This window comes from Choloepus didactylus, chromosome 21 (genome assembly GCF_015220235.1).
Source record: "Choloepus didactylus isolate mChoDid1 chromosome 21, mChoDid1.pri, whole genome shotgun sequence".
NCBI classification, from domain to species: Eukaryota; Metazoa; Chordata; class Mammalia; order Pilosa; family Megalonychidae; genus Choloepus; species Choloepus didactylus.
In genome coordinates, this window is record NC_051327.1 from 21,855,315 (window position 1) to 21,874,029 (window position 18,715).

The 18,715-nt window shown below is 39.6% G+C and overlaps 1 protein-coding gene across 3 annotated transcripts in view; it reads left to right on the forward strand.

Annotated features, from left to right (window-relative positions):
- Nucleotides 1-18,715, forward strand: part of LMTK2 (lemur tyrosine kinase 2) — a 141,451-nt gene that overhangs the window by 107,248 nt on the left and 15,488 nt on the right. For all 3 annotated transcript variants that reach the window (XR_005213506.1, XM_037813840.1, XM_037813841.1), the window contains exons 8-10: nucleotides 10,011-10,095; nucleotides 11,473-11,594; nucleotides 18,248-18,397. Coding sequence is in view for 2 of the 3 variants with exons in the window: in XM_037813840.1 (XP_037669768.1) it covers nucleotides 10,011-10,095; nucleotides 11,473-11,594; nucleotides 18,248-18,397 (357 nt within the window). In the remaining variant the exon portion in view is untranslated. The remainder of the gene's footprint in view (nucleotides 1-10,010; nucleotides 10,096-11,472; nucleotides 11,595-18,247; nucleotides 18,398-18,715) is intronic.

Sequence of the window (18,715 nt, forward strand, 5' to 3'; positions counted from 1 at the left end):
CAGAGTTAGGAAGAAATTCCTGAATGCAGATAGCAGCTAAGGGGCTAATATTTATCCTATATGAAGAGTTCCTGCAAATTGACAAGAAAATGGTAACTCAGTAGAAGAATGAGCAAAGGATATAAAACATGAAAAGAGGTTCAAACTATGATGTAGCTAGAGACCTGCAAATTAAAGTAACAGTGAGAGTCAGAAATTAAAAGGAACGGCTACATCTATTGCTAGCAGGGGGAGAAATTTTCATCCTATTGCATGTCAGTCACATATTGCCTACACATTATTGCAGTTTTTCAAGGAGCCATTGTGGGATATCTATACAGTTAAGAATTCACATTCCTTTTAGCCCCAATCCTGGAACTCAGCCCACAAAAAATAAAGCACTAGAACTTAAGAATGTACATTAGATGCCTCTTTGTTGCTCAGATGTGGCCCTCTCTCTCTGGCTAAGCCAACTTGAAAGGTGAAATCACTGCCCTCCCCCCTACGTGGGATCAGACACCCAGGGAAGTGAATCTCCCTGGCAACGTGGAATATGACTCCCGGGGAGGAATGTAGACCCGGCATCGTGGGATGGAGAACATCTTCTTGACCAAAAGGGGGATGTGAAAGGAAATGAAATAAGCTTCAGTGGCAGAGAGATTCCAAAACGAGCCGAGAGATCACTCTGGTGGGCACTCTTACGCACACTTTAGACAACCTTTTTTAGGTTCTAAAGAATTGGGGTAGCTGGTGGTGGATACCTGAAACTATTAAACTACAACCCAGAACCCATGAATCTCGAAGACAGTTGTATAAAAATGTAGCTTATGAGGGGTGACAGTGGGATTGGGAATGCCATAAGGACCAAACTCCACTTTGTCTAGTTTATGGATCGATGTGTAGAAAAGTAGGGGAAGCAAACAAACAGACAAAGGTACCTAGTGTTCTTTTTTACTTCAATTGCTCTTTTTTCACTCTAATTATTATTCTTGTTATTTTTGTGTGTGTGCTAATGAAGGTGTCAGGGATTGATTTAGGTGATGAATGTACAACTATGTAATGGTACTGTAAACAATCGAAAGTACAATTTGTTTTGTATTAAAAAAAAAAAAAAAAAGAATGTACATTAGAAATATTTATTTCAGCATCATTTGAAGTAGTGGCAAAAAAGAAAAGAAGAGGGAAAAGATTTAGAACTGCCATACTAGTTGATCTGGAGGGATGTCCATGTTGTGATATTGTTGAATAAGAAATAAACATGCAGATAAGCAACTATAATATATATTTTTGTAAGGTGAATCCTTCTTAATCCCCTTATTTGTATATTTGTTTGTGTCTGTGCTATGTATGTATATTTTGGGAAAATAAATATTATACCTACCAGTTTGTTACTACGTGTTACCTTAGAGTGAGTGGAAGGGGAAGGAGGAAGTTCATTAAAATAAATAACAAGCTGTGTTTAAGAAACAAACACCAAGCTCAGCATTTATATAACCTGTCTTGTGCCGTGTGTATGTAAGAGTAGGAAGGACAAGGCTGAGTTTGAGGGGCTCTATGTTGTGTGTCAGAGAGAAGCAGACTGCAGCTGAAGGTGTGCACAATGGAGAAGAAAACACAAAGGTTTGGGGATTATAACCCTCGGTTTAAAATCCTAAATTGTATTTAAAGTGTTAAATGCTCCGTTTTTCTGGATGGTCCTAAGCCCCATGGGAAAATCAGTGCTCTGGAATCCCTGGGTAAACGTGCCATTTATGTCGTTAAGCCAGCAAGTTTGCTGCTTATTAAAATGTGTGTGCATCAAACCTGCCTGCTCAAGTGGGTCTGTGGATTCTTTGACCCTGAACTGGTGTGGTCTTGTAATCTAGGCTTGGGTGTTGGAGGGTTTTCTGATAGGTAATAACATTTGGGCAGAAGACTAGTGTTTTTTATGGCCTCTAACCGCTTAGAAACCGGTGGGTCATGGCCAGTTTCCCGGGTTTGTGAGTCTGAGACAGGGCAGACCTAGCAGCCCATGGTTCCAGCTGCAAACACCCCTGCTCAAAAGTGTGGCCTGGAGACCAGCAGTACCAGTGGACTTGCAGGAATGCATGTTCTCTGGCCCCACCCCAGGACTGCTGTGATGGGACTAGCCTGCTGGGGTTGAACAAGCCCTCCAAGTGATTCTGATGCTCGCTGCATTGGAAGAGTGTGGAGTTTGGTTAATTGGCAGCTCAGCTTGATACTGGGTTTAGATGATGAGAGGACAGGGCTAGGGGAGCCCTCTTGAGGCCATCTGGGGGCATCTGCTGAATGCCAGAGTATTGAGTGAAGTCTCCCCACTCTGACGAGTCAGAAAATCAGTGTCTTCTGGCACTGTGCGGCCTCTGGGATCTCCCATCAACTCATGGCCACTAGTTGGCCAAAGACAGACTCAGAGGGACCCTCATGCAGATTTCTGGGGCTCCCTCTCTGAGCTGCTCCCCCTCTCCTGCCCCCTGCCAGGCAGATACCAGGCGTGTTAGCAGTCTGAATGGGAATCCCTGTTTCCATCACCCAAAGAGTCTTCTCTGTTCCATGGTTTGGAAAGCTGGGACACATGTGAGCTCACCTCTGGTGTTTCCCTTCTCTCTAGGAGCAGAGTCCTGGGCTCTGTGTTGCCCAGCACCTGAAATCTCCTTCTTTATATATTTTGCCCAGTTCTCCAGCTTTCTGCAGTGGGAAGATAGTCCAGAACCAGAAGCTGAGATCCATATGGGCCTGACTGTCCAACTCAGTGTCTTGTCTCTTGCCCAACTGGAGAAAACTCAAGGGAAGGCTTTATCACCATTTTATCACCATCCCTCAAACCCCAGCCCATCAGTTGTTGATCAAGTTCTAGCCAGAGGCATTTTCCTCAGGGTCTAAGCAGAATTTCATCAGTGGAAGTATTCTGTGTGTGCTCAAAGCCTGGAGGTGCCTATATGCCCTGTACGCTCCATTAATGTTGGTTAAATGAGAGCGAAGAGTGTCCATCTAGCAAATACTGACCTAACAGAGGTGAAAACTATTAGACTAAGTTGGCTTTTTGTGTCTTATCAGAATCCTCTCAATTTAATCTTCTAATCTTCTACTTGTGCTTCTTTGAACTACATCCCTTAATAGAATGATGAGTGACAGTAGTAGTGTTGTTTTTTTAAACCCTCGTGGCTGCCAAAGGCAGTGTGGTGTGCTGAGCAAAGAGGGGCTTTGGGATTGATGTTAATTCACTTACTAGCTTTACCAGTATACGCCTTATTACTTAATCCTTCTGAGCCTGTTTCTTCTATAAGATAGGGATAATCTTTACCCTGAAGGCCTGTTATAAAGACCAAATAAGATAATGTATGCCAAACTCCTAGAAGAATATTCAGTAATTGTTATTTTGCTTCTTGTTTGTTACTTTTTTTTTTAATCAGAAATTCAGCTTACTCCAGGAAAGCATAACATAAATAGAAGTGTGAGTTATTTTGAAAATGGCTTCAGCCATGTTCCACTGTTTCCATTAGAGCCACCTTTCTGAAGAGTTGAGTGAATTCTAGTTATTGTGTGAGTTAAGAACAAGTCAACTGTGATTCCTTGTGAACTGAGATGTGAAACTCTTTAGAGCTGTGGATCCCACTTCATGGTGGGCACGTCCCCCAGCCTTGAGTCCTGAGTAACGGCCAGCAGCAGCCGGGGTGGGTGACAGCCACGCGCCTGTCAGGGCTGTTGTAGGGCAGCCTCATCACCAGACCTGTTTTTCAACTTGAGGGGAGAATATACCGAGTGTTCGTGTTTCCTGACCTAAACCAGCCACTGACGTCACGAATCACCTCCATTGTTAAAAAGTTATACCTTTGTGTTTTGCTGTTCTTCAGCTTGCTTATTACTGGGTTTTAGGGAGTTTTTTTAAGGAAAAAATAAAACAAACCAATTTTGAACTGAATTATGTCATTACCTTGAATCTCCATAGCATTTTAACAGTTTCAAAAGGTTCTATATATATTTTCATTTTACTCCAATGACAACCTGTTTGTTAGACATTACAGGAGGGGAGAGGGAACTGAGGCTCCGAGGTGTTCCTTGGTTTGCCCAAGGTCACACAGTTACTGAGGAGAGGAGTCAAGACCAGGACCAGGTCTTCTGAGTTTGTCCTGGGCTTTTTCCGCAGTTCTGAGGTGACTGCCATGTTTGGGGCAAAGGTAGGGAGCAGGTTTATGAGAACTGGACCCCTACCCGGCCCCCATGATCAGCTGAATTGTGTTAGAATTTTATAGTATCTTTTATAATGACAGCCAGAGACCTTTTGCTTGTGATTTTTCCACTTTGTATTGAACCTTTTTGATGTATCTGAAGACCTACATTGAACATTCGTAGGGTGAGAGCTGACGAGGGAGGAGGTGAGGCAGCACTGATGGCTGGGCAGTTGCTTGAATGGTATGAGCAGGTGGCACCAGGTGCTCTGAGGAGGCCTGGAGGGCGGAACAGGTGTTGTGAATGGTGCTCCGGCCAGCCCCAGCCTGCTGTCCCATCACAGGAGCAGGCTGGGGACGAGTGAGCCCTGGTGGGACGCTGGCAGGCTGCTGGGGAGCAGGGCTTTTCATTCATTTTTTTTTTTTTTTAATTTTTAGTTTTTAATTTTTATTGAGATTGTTCACATACCATACAATTATCGAAAGATCCAAAGTGTACAATCAGTTGCTCCCGGTACCCTCATACAGCTGTGCATCCATCACCACACTTAATTTTTGTTCAATTTTTAGAACCTTTTCATTACTCCAGACAAGAAATAGAGCGAAAGAAGAGGAAAAAAAAAAAAAAGTAAAGGAAACTCGAATCCTCCCATATCCCTAATCACCCCCTTCCATTGTTGACTCATAGTATTGGTATAGTACATTTGTTACTGTTTATGAAAGAATGTTGAAATACTAACTGTAGTATATAGTTTGCAATAGGTATATATATTTTTCCCTATATGCCTATTATTAACTTCTAGTTGTATTGTCATACATTTGTTCTGGTTCATGGAAGAGATTTCTAATATTTGTACAGTTGATCATGGACGTTGCGTACCACAGGATTCAGTTTTTTACATTCCCATCTTTTGACCTCCAGCTTTCCTTCTGGTGACATATATGACTCTGAGCTTCCCCTTTCCACCTCATTCATGCACCATTCAGCACTGTTAGTTATTCTCACATCTTGCTACTGATAACCTCTGTTCATTTCCAAACATTTAAGTTCATCCCTAGTTGAACATTCTGCCCATACTAAATAACCGCTCCCCATTCTTTAGCCTCGTTCTATATGTTGGTACCTTATATTTCATGTCTATGAGTTTACATATTATAATTAGTTCCTGTCAGCAAGACCCTGCAATATTTGTCCTTATGTGTCTGGCTCATTTCACTCAGTATATTGTCCTCAAGGTTTCATCATCAACCCATTTTTTTTTTTAAGATGGTTTTGTTCACATGCCATACATTGCATCCTAAGTAAACAATTGATGGTTCCCTGTATAGTCACATATTTATGTGTTCACTACCCTCACCACTATCTATATAAGAGCATCTACATTTCTTCCACAAGGCAGGAGAGTCAAAGAAGATAGAGAGGCAAAAGAAAAATACAAAAGAAAGAGGAGGAAAGAAAATGACAGCTAGGAAGCAGCAAAAGGAAAGATAACCTTAAATCAAAGTAGATTGAAGAGTCAGACAACACCACCAATGTCCACTGTCTCACACCTCTCCCCTATCCCCACCTCTTATCTGCATTTACCTTGGTATATCACCTTTGTTACATTAAAGGGAGTATGATACAATGATTCTGTTACTTATAGTCTCTAGTTTATGTTGATTGCATCCCTCCCCCAATGCCTCCCCATTTTTAACAACTTGCAAGGTTGACATTGGCTTGTTCTCCCCCATGAAAGAACATATTTGTACATTTTATCACAATTGTTGAACACTCTAGATTTCACCTAGTTACACAGTCCCAGTCTTTATCTTTCCTCCTTTCTTCTGGTATCTCACATGCTCCCAACCTTCCTCTCTCAACCATATTCATAGTTATCTTTGTTCAGTGTACATACCTTGCTGTGCTACTGTGTCCCCAAAAAATTGTATTTCAAACCTCTCACTCTTGTCTTCTATCACTCTGTAGTGCTCCCTTTAGTATTTGCTATAGGGCAGGTGTCTTGTCCACAAAGTCTCTCATTGTCTGTTTGTTGGAAAATCATTCGTTTTTAATGCATTTTTTATTGTGAACTTGAACATATATACGTAACAGTGATAACTTTCAAAACGCAATTTAACAAGTAGTTGGAAAGCAAGTTTCAGATAATGTCATGGGTCACAGTCCCACAACCTCAGCTATTTCCATTACTGTAACATATAACATACATACAGAAAGGTGTTAGCTTTCGATGTACAGCCCAACAAGCAGTTATATGGGTAATTTCAAAAATTGTTACAGGTTGCAGTTCCAGTTTCAGTTCTTTCCTTATTATGCAATATAGGATATATATAGAAAGGTGAAAACTTTCAAAGCACAATTCAATGAGTAGCCATAGAGCAGATTTCAGAGGATGAGGTTACAGTTCCACCATGTCATTTACCTCCTTCCAGCTATTCCAACACCCCAGCATCTAAAAATACATATATGTATTTATATAAAGTTTCAGTATTCATAGACCTTTGTTAAATCCTGTCTTGTTTATTGCTACTCCTTCCTCTCAGTCTCTTTCTCCATCTTCAGGGGTGTCCGGGCAGTGAGCCCCCTAACTTGTTCATATTGAAAAGGGGGTATTGACAGTATGGGGAAGGGGGCTGTATCTGATTGTTGTTCTTAAAGAGGCTCTTGCCTCTGGTTTTTAGGATTTGTCTGGCATAGGAACACTCTGGTGGATTTAACGTTTCTGAGAGATGAAAACTTGGTGAGTGAATCCTTTCTAGAATCTCAGGTAGGGACCTAGGTATTTGGGGACTGCCTTGGTAAGGGCATGGCATGCTGTGGACATTTGGGATGTCTAGCTGGAGCTTGCATAAGAGAAACCTCCAGGAGAGCCTCTCGACTCTATTTGGGGTCTCTCAGCCACTGTAACCTCAGCTTATCACTTTTCTTTTATTCCCCTTTCGGTCAAGTAGGCATTTTCAATCCCTCTCTGCCAGGGCCAGGCTCATTCCTCGGTGTCATGTCCCACGTCACCAGGGAGATTTATCCAGAGAGCAGTTTTTAATTAAGGTCTTAGGGGGAAGATGTTGGGAAGGTTTAGAGGATCTCTTTGTAGAGACCCTAGAAATGCTCGTTCAAGGTGCTCAGTAACAGAGCCTCTGTTGGCAAAACACACAGCACTGTCTGGTTGTACTTGCTGGTACGGTGGGAGAAAACTGCCTTACTTAAAGCATTTTCATTTTTCTCCCCTCAACATGGCATATTGTTCCTCCTTTAATTCTGAAAAATAGGGACCAGTTATTTTCTTAAGATTGGCAGTTTCTACATTGTTTGTAGTAGTGGAGTCAGCAGTGTCTCCAGGTTTCTCCCGGACACCTCCACAGTTCTGACGGCTTCTGGATGGAGCTCCATGAAAATCAATACACTCCAGGTGTGCAGTTAGGTCTTTGATTTCAGCTCTTTTTTTTTTTTTAATGTAAGCATTTAGGGCTATAAATTTTCCCCTGATTACTGTCGTAGCTGTGTGCCATTAGTTTTTCTGTGTTTTTGTTCTTGTTTTAATTTATCTCAAGATATTTCCTGATTTCCCTAACAATTTCTTCTTTAACTCATTGATTGTTTAAGAATGTGTTGTTTAAATTCCATATACTTGTGAATTTTCCAGTTCTCCATCTTTTCCTAAGGTCTAGCTTCATTCCACTGTGGTCAGAGAAGATGCTTTTAACACACTTGCAAATGCACACATAGAGTATAGAGAGTGATTTAAACTAACTTACTTGAAATTCAGATTAGCTCATGTTTGTTGAGGACCAACCATAGGCAAGGTCCAGTATCTGCTATGACTGTAATGTATTGTCATGGATAGTTCCTGACAAACTATTAATATGCGACAGTATATTATTGTGTTTTAAAAATCTATAGTATTTCACTATATGACCTTAGCAGAATTGCTTCAGTTCTCTGTGCCTCAGTCTCCTTATCTCTAAATTGGGATGACAATGATTGTTTAGATGTGTTGATACATGTAGAAGGGCTTAGAGAAATGCCTCCTGTTAAGCAAGTACTTAGCAATTACTTACTAGTGATAATTAGGAATTCCTAGTAACAGTTAGCCTTATTACACCATTGAACCAGTGTTGTTGTGTACCAAGCTGTCTTTGCAGGTGTTTAGTTCTGGCATCCCTGTCCTGACCCTGAGGATGCCCTGTGGGTTTCCTGTTCTTTGGTAAATGTAAGGAATGGAACCATCATTCATCGTAACTGTAGCTCGGGGGTCCCCCTTTCCCACTGGTTATAGTGGTCTCCCCCCGAAAACCACCATTTTCCACAAAACCAAACTTTTCAGAACAGTGAAGTATAGGCATTGGTTTAGTTGATTTCATTCTTATGTTTTTCCATAAAACGATTAATATTTTGGATACTGAGAATTTTTTGCCACTTGAACAGCCCTCTGCCTTAGTTTTCTCATCTATAAAATAGAGATACCTTATTATAGCTTTATAATAGCTTTATAACAGTGTTGGCTGTTGCTATCATTATCTTATTATAACTATTAAATTTCTGACAAATGAGCTTTGGAAATTAAAATCCTTGAAAATAAGAATTTACTAATTAGTTTAAATTTTTGGTCTTCTATGATCATATAAAGACAAACTTTTTTTTTCCTTTTTTTTTAATATTCATTTTATTGAGATGTATTCACATACCACGCAGTCATACAAAACCAATCGTACGTTCGATTGTTCACATTACCATTACATAGTTGTACATTCATCACCAAAATCAATCCCTGACACCTTCATTACCACACACACAAAAATAACAAGAATAATAATTGAAGTGAAAAAGAGCACTTAAAGTAAAAAAGAACACTGGGTGCCTTTGTCTGTCTGTCTGTTTGTTTGTTTCCTTCCCCTGTTTTTCTACTCGTCCATCCATAAACTAGACAAAGGGGAGTGTGGTCCTTATGGCTTTCTCAATCCCATTGTCACCCCTCATAAGCTACATTTTTCTACAAAGACAAACATTTTTAATTTCAAATTATAGAATTTCAGTTTTTTGATAACTGGTTTAATATAAATTATGGATCCTTTTCTATTTTAATTAGGGCTTTTTTATTCATATCCCAATTGATTAACAAGATTCTAAGCACTAAAACCAAAATCCAAAATGTTTAATCTGTTACCTGTTTTAGAAGTTCCTTTAGAAAAAGTAGCTTTTACTTGTCAAATTATATATTTTGGAAAATTCATTTATTTTTAAGAGAAATTAAATAAGTAAATTATTTTAAATCAACCTTGAAAATATGCTTTTTCCTTTCTCTGTAGAGAGGTGGGGTTTGGAAGAAATGAGAGTAATTTGGAAAGGGCCTGATTATAAAGCTTTTGCTTATCTTTGTAAAGGGGAGGGAAACATAAACATGTTTAATTATATAGATTATGCTTAAAGTTGTAGCTTTATTAATCTTATAGTAAAGAGATTACTACTAGACTGTTACTCAAAGAACACAAGTTATTGTAAAAAATAAAAATTCAAACAGTATAGCAATCGTCTTTCACGGTCACTGTTAAAATAACAGGAAATGAGCCATGAAATCCGGGTTTAATGTGGAACAAGGTACCGCTGTGATCAATATTTACCCGTAGCATTCATAGTTATTTGTAAAAAAAAAAAAAAAAAAAAAATCTGACCCTCTCCATTATTTAAGTAATTAGGAAGATGCTATATAATGCTTTTCTATGAAAAGGATTTTTAGCACATTAATTATTAAGCATGGAGCTCAGGATGCTGCTCATTACTGGAGAAGGCCTTTTCTGTTGCAGTTGAAGTGGCGTTCTTGTTGTTTCCCTGCTCTTGTGTTGACTTCCCTCTTTCTGTTTTAGTGACTTAGCCCTGCGGAACTGTTTTCTTACCTCTGACTTAAACGTGAAAGTGGGAGATTATGGCATAGGCTTCAGCAGGTACAAGGTAAGCCAAAACTTTTAAGTGTTACCTCTTTCCTCTGGTTTAGTTTCGTAGTTGAATGTTGTAATGTGGATCTGTCCCTCTGTTTTTGGAAGAGAAAGGTAAGAGTCTTGGTCCTTTCTGAGGAGCCTTTTGGACGAGCGATTTGTTCCGGTTAATTTAATGGTGATGTTGGTTTCTGATGTGTGGTTTGTCTAAATCAGTGGCTTTATGCCTGAGGTTTTGTGGCAGCTTTCCAAATTTGTTGTTTAAAACAACATGGCATAAATGATATAGTCTGATGGTGCATAATAAATGTTAGTATGAACACATGGGCTATTACTATTATTATTACCCATATATAAAATATACCTGTCATACAAATGTTTCTCCATTACATGTTCAGTAAAATTTCAGCTGAACTTCAGTTAGCTTGGAAGTTAGGTTTTCAAACTATGTCATAAATTTATCCCCAGAGAAAACAGTGAGGAGCCGATGGGTTTTTGTCTGTGTTTTTTGTAGCCCCAGTGAAAGAGAGAGCATGGAGGGAAAGAGTGTGATTATCCTCATTCCACCAAGTCAGGAAACTCTGAATAAGCCCTGTAGCTCCGTTTTCTAAGCAGTAATAAGAGGATAATACCGGTTCTATCTTTAAAAAAATTTTTTTTATCTAAAAAATTTTTTTAACTTTTACATATTTTTATTTTTCTATATGTACCATATATTATTCTATCTTATTTGGTTGTTGTAAGGACCAAATGGAGTAATGTTTTCAAAGTACTTTGTAACTAAAAAATATTATGCAACGATAAGTTGGTTATTTGTACCTCTAGCCTCCCAAGCACTGTGTACCAAGCCCTCACTAGGACGTACTTGCCTGCATTATCTCCTTAATCCCCATCACAGAGGCAGGAAGGTATCGTGTTATCCTCATTTTACTAATGAGGAAAAAGGCTTAGTTTCTTAGTTGCTTGCCAGAGTCATATAGCTGGTAGATGGTAGAGCGAGAACTTAGAATAGCAGGCTGTCACATTCTGAAGGCTGCACTGTTGGTCATTAAGCGTCACCACTTCCCTATTGAATGCAAAGGCCCAGTGTAATTTTTAAAATCGTTTTGCTCAGATCCTGTGTCCTATGCCTTAGACACGGCGTACCTTCGTTTTCCAGGAAGGTGACTTGGCAAGTGCCCAGGCTCAGAGACCAGCCGGGCAAGCTGGGGCTTCCAAGAAACTTCACCCACCTGCTCCCCAGACAGTTTGTCTTTGTGTCCACTTTTTGTTTTTCTCTCTGATATGTTTTGGGATTGGGTTTCTGTATGCTGAGAATGACCTGGAATTAAATCATTAAACTCACTAAAAATATAATTCTGTTCAAAATTTGGTATGCTTTCTCACGAAACAGGAGGATTATATTGAAACAGATGATAAAAAAATTTTCCCTCTGCGATGGACTGCTCCAGAATTAGTGACCAGCTTTCAAGACAGATTACTAACCGCAGATCAAACTAAGTATAGTAATATCTGGTATGTATTTAATTACATTTTAGTAGGCTTTTATTTAGCAAAGTCCTAATTTCTTTGTCCTTGAGTATTTTATTTTTTTTTAAGCAAACTTTTATTGAAGCATACATTGTGGTACAGAAATAATTTCAAATGATTTAAATCTAGCACCATGAATGGAGAATTTCTGGCACCAAAACTTACCCTCCTCTATCACACTAAGATTTAGGTTACTATCCAGTCTAAAGTTTTCATTTTCTAGGCTTACTTCTGTATACAAATTTGTGCACTTTATCATCATGAGGCAGAATTCTACTTTAAAAAAAAACAAAACATTAGACCTCAAGCCGACAAATATCATCAATCTCCAGGATACTGTTCAAGAACAAAATCCACTTTGAGTATTGGTCCTCAAGAAACCAAAGCACCAAAACTTTAGTTTTGTAAGGTTTGCTACTTACAGAATCAAACTGATAACACATTCACTGAACACTGCTTCATGAAACTTTTCAACAGCTTAAAACAAGTCCAGACAGTGTTCCAGCCACTCGATTTCAAACCAAGTAGAGTTTGTTTAGAAACCTCTAAAAAAAGGTGTTTCATCTGTAAATACAGAAGGAACAAAACAGCACCAATCTAGAAATAACATAAAAAAAATATTGAAGGCAAGAAGAAACACAAAATTTAGTTAAGCTTCACTGTTCTCTCAGCTGCTTAAATCCCACAGAATTTGCTAAAAAGTTGCCGACTCTTTCAGCCTGTATTTCTGGTCGTTTCCCACTGACTGTTTTGGAATTTCATGTTGCGTTTTATGAGCAGCGTTCTGCTTCTCTGTGCATGCCTGAGTAACCTGGATAGCCATCGTTCAAGCAGTCACTTCGTTTGTCCCATCAGATCATGGTGAGAGGAACACCAGTGAGAAGAACAGATGAAGTCAGAACACTCTCACACACATCACAAAGTCACAGGATAGAAAGGACATTGATTCTGAGTTGCATCAAAGCTTTTAGTGTATTATTAATGGAAATTAGTGGAAGTGGTTGCTAAAGTAAAAGTTAAAGAGAGTGATCCAAGCTGACTTTGATAAACACCATTTATACTACTTAGCAGGTTAGTAAAGGCATGGTGCTCATGATAAGCTAATCTCATTTACTGATTTGCTCGGAAACCTGGCATGGTTTGAAGATTTCCATACAGTTCTGCCCATGCACCCTAATCTCAAGCCATAATACGATAATGTTTATTTTTGTCAACATCTGCCAATAAAAAGGAGACCAAATTCACTTGACCTTAAAAGAAAATTGGGACCAGGGTCCACTCCCCTTTCCCCTCTGGGTATAAGATTATTATAAACCCACATTGTAACAGGGTGTTGCTTTATTTGGGGGACGAAAGGGAAGGAACTCCATGGTAGGACTACAAATGGAGGGAGCCATAATGTTAAAATAATTCACAAAATGAATACAATCTTAAGGCAAAGTAATTGTATAAGATGTAGGAGCAAAAGAGTGCCTGATGGTATGGAAAAGACAATTCAGTGACTTTGGAGCAATGTTCACAATTGGGAATATGTAACTTGCTGAATACTGTGCCGCTTATCCATTTGACAGTAATGCGTTCCGTAGAAGCAGGAACCAAGTCTGTTTAATCTTCTGTGCCCAGCCTAGGGCCTAGCAGGTAGAGGAATGTTTAATAAATATTTGTTAAAGTGAATGAAAAAACAGAAAAGGGGTTGGACTATTATGTAGTACTGTTACTTGTAGGGGGTCAGTGTAACAGAAGTTGAAAAGGCATGTCTAAATCTTTGACTAACAATTTCTAGTGCAGCTTCCCTAATTTACATCTGCTGTTTTATTTTGTGCTCTTGTCCTGCTTTTTCTGTTTTCTTTTGCTAGCGTTTGGATTTTTTTTTTTTTTTTTTTAAACCGCTTTTCCCTGTCGTAGTTTGGAAGTTGTATATTCTGTTTCCTATACTTTTTATTGGTTACTCTAGAGATTATAACATGTATACTTCACTCACCTTAGTCTAATGTTAAATCATTTCTTGACCCTCTTTCTGAACAATGCAAGGAACTTAGAATACACTAACTGTCTTTGACTATAGATCACACATACACTGCCCCCAACTATATATTATTGTTGAGATTTTTATTTTCTCTTCTAACCTCATAAGACGTTATTACTGTTTTGTAGCATCAGTGTTTGTTTATATTTATGCACATAATCAAACCATTTTACTCTGCATTTCTTATTTTTCAGTCTTACGCCATCAATCTGGGATCACTCTCTTTTGTCTGAAGTATGTTCTTCAGAATTTCCTTTAATGTCTGCTGGTAACAGATTCCATATTTCGTAGGTCTGAACATTACCTTTATTTTGTCGTCATTCTTGAAACATATATATATAAAGTTTTATTGAAATATATTCACATACCATACAATTATCCATGGTATACAATCATCTGTTCTCAGTACGATCATATAGTTATGCATTCATCACCACAGTCTATTTCTGAACATTTTCCTTGTATCAGAAAGAATCAAATACAAATAAAAAACAAAAGAAAAAAAAGAACACCCAAACCATCCCCCCCATCCCACCCTATTTCTCATTTAGTTTTTGTCCCCACTTTTTACCCATCCATCCACACACTAGACAAAGGGAGTGTGATCCACAAGGCCTTCACAATCGTACTATCACCCCTTGTAATCTACGTTATTATACAGTCGTCCTCAGGAGTCCAGAGTACTGGCTTGAGGTTAGGTAGTTTCAGGTATTTACTTCTAGCTATTCCAATATGTTAAAACCTAAGAGATGTTATCTATATAGTGCACAAGAATGTCCACCAGAGTGACCTCTCAACTCCACTTGAAATCTCTCAGCCACTGAAAGTATTTTGTCTCATTTTGCATCCCCCTTTTGGTCAAGAAGATATTCTCAATCCCACGATGCCAGGTCCAGATTCATCCCCGGGAGTCATATCCTGCGTTGCCAGGGAGAGTTACACCCCTGGGAGTCGGGTCCCACGTAAGGGGGAGGGCAGCGAGTTCACCCGCCAAGATGGCTCAGTTAGAGAGAGAGAGGGCCACATCTGAGCAACAAAGAGGTACTCAGGGGGAGACTCTCAGGCACAATTATATGCAAGTTTAACCTCTCCTTTGCAGTAATGAGCCCTGCAAGGGCAAGTCCCATGATGGAGGGCTCGGCACATCAAACCTCCAGTCTCAATGTTTGTGACAACATCAGCATCAGTCCAGGTGAGGGAAGTCCAACACTTCTGCACCTTCCCGCAGCTCCTCGGGTTGAGGGTGGGGGGACTGTAAATATATTTTTTATTCTCTGCCCAGATTACTTTGGGATGTGTCACTATTTCACTCTAACCTATACCAGCCTACCATATCTCACTTCCTATTCAAAGCTCCATGCAATCGTGGTGTTTGAACAAACTGACTGTGGAGTTATACTGTTTAGAAAATATAGATCCTGCACCAAATAGACGTCTCTTCCCTTGGTCTCACATGGAAGTTGAAGTTTTAAAACACAGTCAGTTGAAACATATTTTTACTCGATGACAGTTATTTTCTCTCAGCACATTGAAAATCTCATTCTGTCTTCTGTCTTCCATTGCTGCTCTTGAGAAGTCAGCTGTATGTGAGTCAGCTAAGCTCTTTAAGGTAATATGACCTTTACTCTTTGGCTGCTTTTTAAATCTCTTTGTCTTTCATTTTTTATCATTTCACTATGAAGTGTATGGATGTGGATTTTTTTATGTTTTTCTGCTTGAGATTTATTTGGCTTTTCAAATCTAGAGGCTAGGGTTCATCAGTTCTGAAAATTTCCCAGCCCTTATCCTTCAAATATTTCCTCTGCTCGATTCTCTCTCTTTTTGGAAGCCTAATTAGACATCTGTTGTGCCTTCTCACTCTGTCTTCTGTCTCTTAAACTCTCTTTTATGTATTTCATCTCCTTGATTCTTTGTGCTACATTCTGGATAAGTTTTCAGACCTCTGTTCCCACTACTAATTCTCTGCATCTTCAGCTGTGTCTAATCTTCCCTTAATCCTCTCTATTAAATTTTAGTTTGATTACTGATTTTTCAGTTTTAAAAAGTCTATTTCAACATTCTGTCAGAGTGTTTTTCATAGTATTTGGGGTAATGAACTATGTCAGATAATTCCAGTATCTGAAGTCTTTATGGATTTGCTCCTGCTGGTTCTTGATGTTACCTTGTTTCTTTGAGGACTTTTTGGTGGTAAGTATTCTTGGAATCCGAGATTCAAGATACATTCCTCCAGAGAGGGTTTACGTTTGTTTCTTCTGGCACCTGGACACACCTTGCCATGTACAGGTACTGTACTAGGCCAGGACTTTGCATAGTTAGCTTGAGTTTTTTTGGGCACTCAGATGGTGTGAATTCAGGCTGCAAATCCAGGTCAGGGCCAGCTGTGTGGTTACAACTCCTTAGGGACTGCCCCCCTTCCACGCACTCCCTCACACCCCACCTTAGAGCCAAGGCAGCTTGCCTTGCAGGCTTCTGAAGGGCGGGTAGGGGGGCAGGCTTATTTCTACCACGAGGAGGTCTCTCTGTGAGACCCCTCACCTCAAGCAGGCCCAGGGCTTTGGCTTGTCCATCACCATCACCATGACCCATCATCACCGTCATGTCTGTCAAGCCCTGGAAACGAGGAACACAGAAGCCCCAGGGGGTTGGTCAGCCAGTGCCCTAAGGCAAAGGTGGTGTCAGTGTTCTACTTAGTTCTCCAGGTTCTAGATTTTTCTGGTAATTCCCTGCTTTCTTATAAGCCCTTAGATACCTTTAAGATGTGTTGATGATCAATCCAGCATTTTTATTGTTCTTAGCATGTAGATTGACCTGAAAACTTAGCCTGCATTCCCAGAAACAGAGTCATGCCCATTGTTTCTGACAGTTTGAGAAGTTACTGATGACAGTCCTGCCAGCAGTGCTTTTAGCTCTACATCAGGCGGAGTCACACTCATTGTGCCAAGGGGTGGATGGTAGGGGGAGATGTGCGTTAGAGATGCCTCAGAGGGTTTGGTGGTAAAGAGAGGTAAGAGCTACAAGGTTGTTTTCTCCTCCAGAAGAAAGAGGCTTGGTGGTATGCAAGGAGGAAGATGTCTCCTCTTCCTCTGTGGCCTTTCTGAGATGAGAAAGGGATGCTCTGGAAAGATATGGAAGTGGTGGGGATGGGCAGCTGAGAAAGCCCATACTTCATGCTCTCTGTAGAGCAGGGGTGATAGAGGGGCTGGAGAGGTTTGTTTCTAGAATGGGCCTTATTGGGAGAGCAAAAGGGAGTTAAATTAGAGGTGTGGGGAAGCTGAGGCAGAATTGTCTGAGGTCAAGCCAAGCTTGGTGGCGATAAGACTGTATTGCCACTTCCTCACATATCATCTTTGGGGTCTTTAATACTTATGTGAATTTCTTATTTTCTTCAGTTAAATTGTAAACTCTCCTTAAGGTCACTGATAGTTCTTCAACTTCTTTTGCACTTAAAACAGTCCTCTAATAATTCTGTGCCATAGAAATGCTGGTTTCCTCCCCCAACTAATTTGTGAAAATAGTGCAAAAGAGTTTAACTCATAAGTTATTTTGTACTATACAACACCAATCAACTATTATTTATTCAATACTATTTATCATTCAGATAAGCTTCTCTGTGTCAATCATTATCCTGTAAACTATCAATACCCAAACCAGGCTGGATATGAGATCTCCTAGGGAGCTTTTTAAAACAGTGTCTTAGACCACTCCCTAGATCTTCCAAATGGAAGTCCTTCGTGGGGGTGGATCCTAAATACCAATCTGTTTGTTTAAAGCTCCCCAGGTTTGGAACCACTGCAGTAAAACAGGAGATTATCAAACATGAGGGAATGCAGTAAGAAGCGGGAAAGAACGGAAAGACCAGGCAGAGGAAATGAGCAGAGCACTGGGCACAGTGTGGGGGTGGGGGGCAAGTCCTCAGGTAAGGAGACGGGCCCCTACCTGTGCTGAAGGCGGAGCCAGGGGCACCACAAGGGCGCGGGCAGCTGGCTCTTCTGGGGCACCGATGGCTGGCAAAAGTAAGACCCAGAAAAACCCAAGTTGCTTAGGAGTGACTCCAGCAGGGAAGATGTGGGTGTAATGGGGAAGAGACCATTCGTTCATGTAAAGGTTTCTCTTAGATACTTTCTGGTGCTTACTAATAATATGAATGGGATGTTTTTCTGCAAAAGAAAAATACAGAATTCAGGATATTTATCTTGTATATACAACCATTTTGCTGAACTCTTAAAATCATTCTAATGGGTTTTCAAATAACTTCTCTTAAGAGTTTTTAAAGTTGACTGTCCTAAGATCTCACCCTGTAACCCTACCTGTGATCTCTGTCTTGGATCTTTTTGCCTTGGCCAAACCTTCCAGAGCAGTGCTCAGTAGTAAATGTGAGGAGGCACTCATTTGATTCTTGATTCTTCATTTTAATGGAAATGCCTCTTTTTCTTCTGTTAATTGTGATGTGGATTATTGGTTTAAGAAGTATTTTATGACATTAAAGAACTATCTTAATATTAATTAACCTTCTCGGGTACATGCCTTGTCCTACAGTTACTGACTGTGCAGATTGAAAATTGAATGTAAAAACTTTGACATCTGAAGAATTAACAGTTTTCTCTTTCCTCAGGTCCCTGGGTGTGACGCTTTGGGAGCTTTTTGATAATGCTGCTCAGCCATATTCACACCTTTCCAACTCAGATGTTCTCAATCAGGTTATTAGAGAGAGAGACACAAAACTCCCTAAACCCCAGCTGGAGCAGCCTTATTCTGACAGATGGTGGGTAATTTCTTTTTTTGTTTTATCCTTCAAGAGATAAGGAAATCATATTTATATTTCTATGGGTGTTAGTTTATATTTCCCCTATTTTTAACTAATAGATGTTGTGAAAAGCAATCATTTCTTTGTAATTCATGCCTGGTTTCAGAATTATCTATTTTTAAAATTTAATATTAATTTTTAAAATGTTATACAAATTGACATATGTGATAAAAAATTTGACCTAAATTGAAAAGGCAGTATTAAGAGCATTTCCTATTGTGGAGTATTTTTTAAATTTTAGGCCATTTATATAAGTCATATCTAGTATTGAGATAA